The following is an 11683-nucleotide window of genomic DNA, read 5'->3' on the forward strand; positions in this document are numbered from 1 at the left end:
AGGCTGAGCACAGTGGTGCAATCATGGCTCACTGCAGCCTTGAACTTCTGGGCTCAAGGGATCCTCCCACCCTGAGTAGCTGGGGCTACAGGCATGTGCTGGCCACCACACCTGGCTAATTTTTTAATTTTTATTTTTAGTAGAGATGAGGTCTCGCTATGTTGCCCAGGCTGGTCTCAAACTCCTGGGCTCAAGTGATCCTCCCACCTTGGCCTCCCAAATTGTTGGGGTTACAGGCGTGAGCCACTGTGCCCAGTCTGGATCTGCTTTTCAAACAGGGGAATAGGGAGGTTCAAAACCCTTAAGATTGGCATGGAGCTGCTTTCCTGAGCATACTTGGAATTTTTATTGGGAAAATTTCAGTCCATCTTCTGTGCCATTAATATGACTCGGATGGAAAAGACGGGGAAGGGCTGTGTAGATGGCTGCCTGTCATGGTTGCCCATGGCTAATCAATATGTCTTGACTCTTTCTCCAAAACGTTCTTGAACTCTCCCTGGACCAAGCACCAAGTTCCTATCAACTCTCACCAGGGTGATACAAATTCCCTAACTGGTCACCTGCTTTCATTCTTGCCCTCCCTCCCACACTCATTCTCCCACAGGCACCAAAGTGCTCTTTTACAAATGCAGATGAGACCATTTTACTCCCTTGCAGGAAGCCTTTAATAATGTCCCATTTGCACTTTGGTTAAACCCAAATTCCAATGGGCTGCAAGAACTTGTACACTAAGGCCCACAGACACTCCCCTGACTGCATCCTGTGTTGCCCTGGCCCTTGCTTACAGCCACATTCTCCTCCGTGTTTCAGAGCCTTTGCACACACTCTTCCCTCTACCTAGAACTTGCCTCCTTCCATGCTTCCCTGGGCTGCTTTTTTCTCATCCTTCAGGTCTCTGCTTATGTCATCTTCTCAGAGAGGCCTCCCTTAACTAATCTGAGTAGATTCCTCTAGTATTCTCTATCACTTTCCAGGGGTTCTCAACCTCAACAGCACAAAATAACTTGGGAAACATTAAAAAATATCAGTACATGGGCTCCACACCAGACACTTAAATTCGAATCTCTGGGAGAGGGCCCAGGCACTTGTAGTTTTAAAAGTTCCCCAGCTAACGTTGAGAACCGCTACTGCAGCCTGTTTCCTACTTCACTGAGAAATTGAAGTAATCAGATAAGAACCCCCACAGACTCCCAGTGCCATGTTTACCCAACTTCACGCACATATTCTGCCTTCCTCCTGTGACTATAATAAACACCCGTGTCTAAAGCCAGACCCTCCTCTGTGCACTTAAGCCTATTGCTCTCACCCACACAATCACTCCAGACATCCCTCACTCTCCTCTCCCGTACATAACTGTCCCTCCCTACCAGATCATTCCTATTCACCTACAAACCTACATAACATTGCATCCAGTAAAAACTCTTCTTGGACGGGTACGGTGGCTCACGCCTGTAATCCCAGCACTTTGGGAGGCCGAGGCAGGCGGATCACAAGGTCAAGAGATCGAGACCATCCTGGCCAACATGGTGAAAAACCCTGTCTCTACTAAAAGTACAAAAATTAGCTGGGCGTGGTGGCACATGCCTGTAGTCCCAGATACTCAGGAGGCTGAGGCAGGAGAATCACTTGAACCCAGAAGGCAGAGGTTGCGGTGAGCCGAGATCATGCCACTGCACTCCAACCTGGGCCACAGAGCAAGACTCCGTCTCAAAAACAACAACATAAAAACTCTTTTCTTGACTCTACTTCCCCTAGCAACAATCATTCCAACTCTCTGCTCTTCTTTGCGGAAAAATTCCTCAAAAGACACTGTCTATACTTTTCTATTCTCTCTTAAAACCCACTCTGACTGGGCTTTCACCCCATCACTCTGAGACTGTACTTGTCAAGATCCCCAGTGACCTCCAATTCCAAGGGTCAATTCTAAGTCCCATCATACACAGTAGCAGACCCCTCAGAAAGCGTAGGACACAGTTGGCCTCTCCCTTCTTCTCCTCCATTTTCTTCACTTTGCTCCTATGACATCATATTCTCCTGGCCTTTTATTTGCTGTCTATTTCTCTTCTGTCCATTTTGTAGATTCTTCCTCTTCTCCCAAACCTCTAGATATGGGAGTGCATGAGGGCTTTGATCTTGGTCCTCTTCTCTATCTGCACTCGCTCACAGCTCTATGCACCCATCTAAGCGCTGACAACTCCCAAGTTTAGGTCTCTAGCTCTGACCTCTCCCCAGACTCTAGACTTGTCTACCTGGTGGTCTATTTTTCACTTCTTCTTGGAGGTATAACTTACACCTCAAATTCAACACTTCCAGAACTGCACTCCTAATCTACCCTCACCTCCCACCTGCCTTAGCACAGTCTTTCCCATCTCAGACCGTGGCGGCTCCAGGAACTTTCAGGTGCTCAGGACAGTGCTATCCAGCAGAAGTCAATGCGAACCAAATATGTAATTTTAAACTTTTCAGTAGCCATGTTTAAAAAAATTAAAAGAAACAGGTGAAATTAATTTTAATAATGTATTTTATTTAACCCAATATATCCTAAACATTAACATTTTAGTATCTAATCAACATGAAAATGACTATTTTTACTACATAAAACTTCTGTAATCAACATAAAATATAAACATAATTTATGTTTATATTTATTATATTCATCCAGTATTGCTTTTTCTCATATTAAGTCTTTGAAATCTAGCAGGTGTTTTACATTTATTGTGCATCTCAATGGAGACTAGCCACATTTCATAGGCCCAGTAGTCACGTGTGGCTAATGGCTACCATACTGGTCAGCACCAGCTCAGACGGAAGCCCTCAAGGTCATTCTTGACTGCTCTTTTTTTCTCACACCCCAAGTTAATCTGACAGTTTGCCTTCAAAATAAAGCCACTTGTCATCATCTCCGCTACTATCACTGTACTCTGAGGTCTCTCACCTACATTACTACAAAAACCTCCCCACTGGTCTCTCTGCCTCTCCTTTTGCCCGCTACAGACCACTCCCAACACAGCAACCAGGGGGATCCCTTTATAAAGTCAAAACCCCTCAATGGCTTCCCATTTCACTTAGAGTAAAAGCCAAAGTCCCTACAAGCTCCTGCCTTATCTGGCCTCTTGTTTTTGTTTTGTTGGTTTTTAAAAAAAAAAAAAAAACCAGGGTCTCACTCTGTTGTCTAGGCTGGAGGGCAGTGACATGATCTTGATTTACTGCAACCTCCACCTCCCTGGTTCAGGTGATTCTCCTGCTTCAGCCTCTCTAGTAGCTGGGACTACAGGTATGCGCCACCACTCCCAGCTATTTTTCCTTTTTTTTTTTTTTTTTTTTTTTTTGAGACAGAGTCTCACTCTGTTGCCCAGGCTGGAGTGCAGTGGCATGACCTTGGCTCACTGCATGCTCCACCTCCCGGGTTCCCACCATTCTCCTGCCTCAGCCTCCTGAGTAGCTGGGACTACAAGTGCCCACCACCACACCTGGCTATTTTTTTGTATTTTTAGTAGAGACGAGGTTTACCATGTTGGCTAGGCTGCTCTCGAACTCCTGACCTCAGGTGATCCGCCCACCTTGGCCTCCCAAAGTGCTGGGATTACAGGCATGAGCCACTGTGTCCGGCCCTTATCTAGCCTCTTTCACCTCTCTGACTTCATCTCCTGCCATTCCTCCCACCATGGCCCACCTGCCCCAGCCAAGATGCCCTGGCCTCCTCACTGCTCCTGGATCCCCTTGGGCATACACCCGCCTTGAGGCCTCTGTTCCAGTCACTCGCCCTACCTAGGGCACTCTTCCCCCAGTTATCTTCATGGCTAACTCCTTCACCTCCTTTCCTTCAAGTTTTTGATCAAATGCCATCTTCTTAACGCTCTGCTAACTGTAAATGAAAAATTGCAGTGCCCTCAGCCAACCTCCCAGCCCTCTTACCCTGCTCTATTTTTTCCATGGCACTTAATACCTTTTAAACATTCTATAATATTTAATGTATTATGTTTATTGTTAATGGACTACCTCCCCACAAGGGCAGGGATTTCTGTGTACACTAATCTATCCCAAGCATCTACATCTCGTATATGATAGTTGTTCAATAAATATTTGTTGAATGAAAAAATGAAAAGCACTTCTCCTAGTTGGGCATGGTGGCTCACGCCTGTAATGCCAGCACTTTGGGAGGCCAAGGCGGGAGGATCACCTAAGGTCAGGAGTTCGAGACCAGCCTGGCCAACATGGCGAAACTCCATCTCTACTAAAAACACAAAAATCAGCCGGGCATGGTGGCATGCACCTGTAATCCCAGCTACTCAGGAGCCTGAGACAGGATAATTGGTTAAACCCAGGAGGCGGAGGTTGCAGTGAGCCGATTGTGCCATTGCACTCCAATCTGGGCAACAGAGCAAGACTCCATCTCAAAAGAAAAAAAAAAGAAAAGAAAGAAAGAAAAGCACTTCTCCCAATTTTCCATTATACGACCATTCGTTTGTCTACTTGTTTTATTCCCAGTCTGTCCCACTGAGTCACAAGTTGCTTGAGGGTGGCACTGGGTCTGTGATACTCATCCTGTATCTTGAGTGCCTGGCTGGTGAATACTCAATGCATGTTTGTTGAATAACTGGATACACGGCCACCACCGACTCACCTGCTCCTCCCTCCCACCACTTCCCTGTTTAGTACTCACCTGTGTTCAGCCCTGTCCTGACAAACACCTCTGCCCTCTCTTCTGTCGGGGGCCCCTGGAGTCCCCACAGGTTGGACACCATAGTACAGACAACCAGGATCCATTATGTGCACTGGCAGGAGGAGAGGGGAACGCACAGGGAAGAGGAGATTGCTGGGAGTGTATGAGGTCCTGAGGGCACTATCCCTCTCCCCCAACCCATGATAATCCAGTTACCTGTGCCTGCTGTGGGCCTGAGGGCAGGGGTGGGGGCAGTGGTTTGGGAGCTGTCTGGGGCCCTGAAGGGAAAGGTCTATTGGTTACTTAGGGAGAGAGGAGGAAGAACAAGCCTTCATGCCCTGCTCCCCGCCTCCGCCTCTGTCCAATTCATGCTCTCCTCCCCACTCCCCCCAGCATCAGTCCCTAGGGAGCCAACCCCACTCACTTTTCCTGAGCTGCCTGTGCCCTGCCTCTTAGGTCCAGGCCGAAGTAGATGGAATTAGGCATCATCTCCACAGTATTTAGGGCTGAAGACTGCTCAGTGGAGGAAGTGGGGAGAGGAGGCGGCCTTGGGCTGGGCTCTGGGCTCCTGGACACTCCTGGTTCCCCGAGGACTGGGCTCAGCCCAGGTCTCTGAGTGGTGGCAGGGCCACTGAGTCCACCAAACACGGTCCTGGGCTTTGGCACGGGTTTAGGGGGCTGGGTTTGGGGAGCTGGGCTGGAGGATGGTTCCATGGCACTATCTGATTTGGGATCCAGGGAGCCCTCTTCGGTGCCTGTCTGCAGCAGGCGCAGAATGCGTTTCCGGTGCCCTGTGGCGCTGATGCCCAACTGCTTCAGCTCCTCGTGGCCCAGGCCCTGGGCTGCACCTGCTGTAGCCAGGCCATGCCGTCGGAACGTGTCTGCATACTGCTCCAGGTGCACCGTGGCCAGCCACACAGAGATGTCCAGGTCCTGAGGGGCAGCCATGGGGGCTCAGGCCATTGCTGGGGGGAGGGGCAGGGTGAAGGGAGGGCTCAGGCTGAGAATCCCCCTCCCTGCCCCAAGGTCTGAGGCCTGGACAGTGAGCACCAGCCTTCAATCTTCCTCCAAAGAAAGATGCTGACAGGCCTGCGATCTGGAAGCAGATCCATCCCAGAACAACAGCAATGGCTCTCTACTTAGGGAAGGGACTTCATTTGAAGTTAAGGAAACCGAGGCCCAGAGAGGGGAAGGGGCTTGCCCCAGGTTCACAGCAAGTCAGTGCTAGAGTTGGCCCCTCAGCTCCTGCCCACCCTGGGTCTGGGTCAAAGCTCTGCCCCTGCCTGACTGCACATCCAACTGAATAAGCATGGGACAAGATGCTAGAATGCTGTGGGGCAGAGTGGGATTGGGAGATGCAGAAGAGGGGCCAATGATGTGGCCAGATCAGCTGTAGACTAAGGTGGGGAGAGGGGCAGCCTAGGTAGGAGGAAGGAGGTGCAGACCCCGCTCCCTCTTGTTTCCAGAGCCGAGGTATACAGGCCTGCCATCCTAATCCTGGTTGTTCCCAGTCCCTCCTCCCCTTCCACCTATTGTCTCTGCTCAGACTTCCTTCCTGTCCCTCCAGCCCTGGCCGCCTCCACATCCTGCCTGCCTTGGTCAGGCTGCCCTGAGAGCCCTAACCAGTCCTAATGTGTGGGGTCCCGGCCCTGGGTGGAGGCTAATTGAAGAATAAGGATGGGGGCGGAGAACCAGGCCAGAGAGATGAGGGACCAGAGGTCAGGGGTACTCCAGAGGTACCCACTGGCAGCATGTTCACATGCTGTTCACATGTGTGTGCACATGCCCTGTAGCAGTTCAGCAGTGTGAAATGCCAACCCCTCACCTCTGCTTTCTCCAAGCCTTCCTTTTCTGAGCTTGCCTTTTCCCTGCCCATTCCCTTGGGCTCAGGTCTCTGCTCTGTCCCCCTTCTGCCAGCCTGACCCTGACCCCAGTCTATTTCATAGACCTGTCTCTAATCCTGTGGCCCCTGAGTTTTATCTCTGCCTTGTCCCTGTCCCTGCCCCACTCCATCTCAACCTCTCAATCCTTCTTTGTCCCTCTCCTTGTCCCACCCTGTTTTGCTCTCTGTCATTAAGCTTGTCCCTGACTCAGTCTCCAATTCTAACCAGATCTTGAGTTGTATCTGTGTCTCTGTCTGCCTCTGAGCCTGGGTTTCTGTCTTCCTCCTCGGCCTAGGCTCTCTCCCTGTTGCTCTTATGCTCTGTCGGTGACCAGGACGCCCTCTCCGTCCCAGCATCAGTGTGGGCCTCCTTCTGCCTCTCTCCAGCTGGGCCTCATTCCCAAGCCAGGGCCCGCGTGCTGACCCTCGGGCCCTGACTCAGGACCTGGTTTCCCGGTGACTCAGGCCGGGCTCGAGAGCACGGGACTGGGAGCCGAGGTACTCGCGGAACAGGAGCGGCGGGGGCGGGGCGGGCAGTGGCAGGCAGCGCAGGCTGCGACGAGGGAGGGGGCGAGGAGGGATGATGGGGCAGAGGCCGGGCAGCAGGAGGGAGGGGCGGGTCGTGGGGGGGGAGGGGGACGGCCGCCGGCGCCGAGGGGACCCTGGGAGCCCACGAAGGCCCTCGAGAAGGTGATGGGGAGGAGTCTGGGAAGCAGGGACCCGGGGGGCACGGGGGTCCTCACCTCACTACGCGGCCGCCGTCCGCTCGCGGGTGCCCGCCGCGCGTCCGAGGCTCCGGGTCCCGCCGCGCCGGCCCCGCCTCCCCTCTGCCCTCCCTCGACGGGCCCAGCCCCGCCCCGCCCGGCCGGTTCCCTCCGCGGGGCCCCGGCCACTCCTTGTGCAAGCGCAGGCCTCCAAAGGGTTTGGGCTCCTTGCCCAACCGCCGCGCTTATCTCCGAGTCTGCCCCCAGTGTGCCCTCTCGCAGGCCGAGAAAGGACCAGAACACGTTGGGACCAAGACAACCTCAGGGAGAGGGACAAAGAGGCAGAGACCGGGACGGAGATTGGGACGGAGGTAGAAACTGAGAAAGGGAGAGTGCCAGGGAAGGTTTTGCATCCTCTCCGCTGCACCCGTGCCCTCCAGTCCTGCCAAAAGTGAGGAGGAAAGGTCGAACCATAAGCCCTCAGGGCACCTCTCCTACGCCCAGCAGGGTGCTGGACCCTGGCAACCAGTTTAGTGGGGGGACAGAAGCTGGACATCCAGAATTCATGGGGAGCCACAACCTTCCAAGCTGCCCAGAGACTTGGCCTGGGCAACAAGCGCAGAGGCCCAGCAGAGGGGTCCCCGTCTGTTTCTCCCCACTTCCATTCCTAAGGGCCTGGCCTAGGTTCCTCCGAGGGATGAAGGTCCGCAAGGCAGCATCCCTACATCCAAACCAAGGTTTGGGGCTGCCTTTTTGGGACAGGCTGACGCCCTGCAAGCGCAGTGACCAAGCAAGCAGCTGTTTCATTCGTGGGAGAAGCCACCCCTTTTCCCCACTCTCCCACCCTAAAATTTCAGGGGGATGCCGAGGACACCTGAGGAGGAATGGCTCCTCTCTCCTTCCCTAGTGTCCTTCCCTAGTCTTGCCGGAACCCCAGTCCTGGAGCCTGTCTCCCAGGGGGCGGAGGCAGTTCCCTCTCTGAGCAGGGCCAGTGTTTGGCTGTGTGTGTGTGTGTGTGTGTGTGTGTGTGTGTGTGTGTGTGTGTCTGTGTGTGTGTGTTGGGGGGGGGGTGGCGCTGGCCGGCTGTGTTTTCCTGTTTGTATGAGAGGAAGTTGGCTGTGAGTCAGCAGACACAGGAACTGTCAGTATCTAGGGGAAGACCCCTGCCTCAGGGGAGTGGGAGGAAGCGGTTCCCACCTCTTCCAGCTGCCCCAGCTAGGGGAGGGACTGTCATCTTCAGCCTCCTGGAGCCCCACTTTCCTGACCTTCCCTTTGAGAAAGAGAATGATAGTAATAATTAATAATTGCAGTGGCTATAATAAGGGCTACCAATTATTGAGAGCTGACCGTGCTCCAGGCTCTATGTAAACATTGCTTTGCAAACTTTAATTAATCCTCACAAATATCCCTATAAATAAGGAATTTTATCACCTCTATTTTACATATAAGGAGAAAGGGAGCATTAAATAACTTGCTCAAGACCCTGCAGTTAGAAAATAGCCAACTCTGCAAGTCTACATCTATAACTACCATGCTGGCCTACTGCCCTGGACAGGACCCCTGCACCACGTCCTTTTATCTGAATGGGCAACTATGGTGGCAGTGAGAATGCTCCTCACAGACCTTACACTGTGAGGAGTGAAATTAACCAGTGACCCCAGCTGCTTCTGTCTGAAATCTAAGGCCAGCTTCCCACTGGGCTGCTCCCAGCCAGTGACAGAGCTCAGCAGAGATCCTAAGGTAGACTCATTCCCGGGAGATAGGGGAGTCCTCTGACAGCTGACTTTGGTTCAAGAATTTCCCAGTGGCTTTGCTGAACTTTCCTTTGACTGGTGTTCTAGGATGCTCCTCTCAACCTTTCTTCCTTCTCTCTCTCCTTCACAGCTCTCCCAACTCCAGGCTCCCTTCCTCTCTCACAGGCATCTCCCCTAGTCAAATCCTTGCATTCTGCCTTGGCAGCTTCTTCTTGAAGGACTCAGACTAACCCAGCAAAATAACAGAGCAGGAAAAGACAGTAATAGACACAGGGAGTTTTGAGGAATGGGTGCCGAGGGGTCTGGGTCAGGGGCTAGATGCAAGAGTTCTTAACCTTTTTGTGCCATGTTCCCCTTTGGCAATCTGGTAAAGTATGCGGCCTTATCTCAGAATAATATTTTAAAATGCATAAAATAAAATATATAGGATTATGAAGGAAACCAATTATGTTGTAATACAGGTATAAAACCAATGTGATATAGTAATATATGTGCTTCTTTATTAATGCTTTAAATAAGATCTAGTGGTAGGTTGATACCTCACATAATTTTGACGCAGTGATGAGCATAAATGGTATTTCAAAAGATCTGCAATACTGTAATATGATATAAAAATATATGTGATTTCTACTGGTGACAAAGCCATAGTTATAGCTAAAATGACTGGTTTGTTGCTATTGTCATAATTGGAGGAAATGTTAAATTTCAGCTAGAGATTAGTGTAGTGAAAGTAATATTCTTTTCCCATCCAAGTCCACTGACTCCAAGTTAAGGACACCAATGCCAGATGATGGGGCAGAGCCACAGAGAGGGAGACCTGGCTTCCTCCCTCAGACCCCACTTTCCTTCTTTGGCTCAATGATATGGGGCGGGTGGAGGCTTCTGGGCCCTGGCTTGTGTCTTCCTTCTCTACCTCCCTGGCTCTCCTTCTCAGTTTCTATTCTCTTCTCTCTGCCTCTATCTCTATTGCTCTGTCTCTTTTCCTATTTCTGTCTCTCTATTTCTTTTCCTGTGTTCCCCTGAATGTACTTCTATCTTTCTTCGCTCTCTGAATCTCTTTGTGATGTCCGCTGTGTCTGTCTCTCTTTCTGTCTCTGCCTGTGTCTGTCTGTCCCTCTGTCTGTGTCTGTCTTTCTCTGTCTTCACAATCTGTCTCTGAAAGTATAGGACAGACTCAAGGGGATCTCTGTAGCCTGGCCGCAGTGGAGCAAAGAGAATCCATTGCTTCTAGGGTCCCTGGGAGCTAGACAAGGGGGTGATCCTGGGTCTTAGGCTCTGGACTGGGAAGCACAGGTTTCTTCTTCCCCATCCTGTCTGTCTTTCTCTTTTTTTTTTTTTTTCTTTTTTTCTTTTTTTTTTTTTTTTCCAGAGATGAAGCCTTGCTCTGTCACCCAGGCTGGAGTGCAGTGGTATAATCTCGGCTCACTGCAACCTCCGCCTCCTGGGTTCAAGCAATTCTCCCGCCTCAGCCTCCAGAGTAGCTGGGACTATAGGCACCTGCCACCACACCCAGCTAATTTTTGCATTTTTTAGTAGAGATGGGGTTTCACCATGTTGGCTAGGCTGGTTTCGAACTCCTGACCTCAAGTGATCCTCCTGCCTCGGCTTCCCAGAGTGCTGGGATTATAGGTGTGAGCCACCCCGCCCTGCCTCCTCTCTTTCATTCTTAGCCTTTGCAAGGGCAGAAACAGGTTGCGGGGGATAGAGACATCCCAGGCCCCAGAAGACAATGGCTAAGGCATCTGTGACCCTGAATGTGGATACAGTGAGATCTTTGCCCAGACTCCTCTCTGTGGAGCTGTAACCCAGGGGCCAGGTGTCACGGCTTTCCTCTGCTCTCCTCCATACCCTGGGGGAGCACTAACCCAGTGTCACGTGAGGGCACAGGGATTCATGAACCTGGCAGAGTAAGTCTGTAGCAGATGTGAGGCCTGGCCCCTAGGAGATGTGCAAAATGAAGGTCTGTGAGCTCAAGAAAGGAAAGTATGGATTTCTGGGGCTTAATCTTTGAATACTCAAAAATGGGGTAGAGCACCAGGTCAGCCATTCACTTGGAGGGATATACACCTTCAAGATGATTTGGGTCAGGGAGGGCTGTTGGCCTGAGAAATCAGGAAAGGAGAGTAGTCACGAGTGTCCTGAAAGAGCTGAGCATCCTAAGATAAGAGGCAGATGGGAAATGGTAGTGTGAGAGATGAACTAGGTCATAGGAATGGGATTGAAACTGAGTAGCAGGGGTGGCTAGTGCCCCTTGGAGGGCTTCCTCCCTAGGAGGCTATCTTGGGTCCCTGCTCCCTAATCAGACCTCTCTCACCCTCGCTGTCCAAAGAGTCTGCTTACAGCAAGATTAGCAGTACCAGGCTTGGCAAGGGAACTCACTTTACTCCAGAGCTAGCCATGCCTGGCAATCTAGGCTGAGCTGCTTTTACCTTTTGGGGTACCTTCTGTGGCTCCCTCAGAGCTTCATGGACAAAGGGTACTAGGAAGGGACTCTCTCCAATCCTAAGTCCTGAGACACCACAGACCCCGTTCACCCTGTCTAGAGAGACTGCGTTATTGACCATCATCAACTGATTTACCTGCTCTGATGTAACCCAAATATAAGCCACAGGGCTCACGTGACCCATGGAAACCAACAAGAGCAAACAGGTTCTCCAATACTTCATCTCTCAGAAGACCT

At 51.4% G+C, this 11683-nt stretch overlaps 1 protein-coding gene across 2 annotated transcripts in view; it reads right to left on the minus strand.

Moving 5' to 3' along the window:
* ARAP3 (ArfGAP with RhoGAP domain, ankyrin repeat and PH domain 3) overlaps positions 1–7349 on the minus strand; it is a 28776-nt gene extending 21427 nt beyond the window's left edge. Inside the window, exons 1-4 of one of the 2 annotated variants that reach the window (XM_025389357.1) lie at positions 7289–7349; positions 5088–5628; positions 4880–4941; positions 4664–4775 (exon numbers count right to left, since the gene is read on the minus strand). In XM_025389357.1, coding sequence (XP_025245142.1) covers positions 4664–4775; positions 4880–4941; positions 5088–5611 — 698 coding nt within the window. In that variant the 5' untranslated portion in view covers positions 5612–5628; positions 7289–7349. Of the gene's footprint in view, positions 1–4663; positions 4776–4879; positions 4942–5087; positions 5951–7288 lie in introns of those variants that run through there. The other variant, XM_025389358.1, reaches the window with a different exon arrangement.
* Positions 7350–11683: the final 4334 nt, after the last annotated feature.

Source organism: Theropithecus gelada, chromosome 6, assembly GCF_003255815.1.
Source record: "Theropithecus gelada isolate Dixy chromosome 6, Tgel_1.0, whole genome shotgun sequence".
NCBI classification, from domain to species: Eukaryota; Metazoa; Chordata; class Mammalia; order Primates; family Cercopithecidae; genus Theropithecus; species Theropithecus gelada.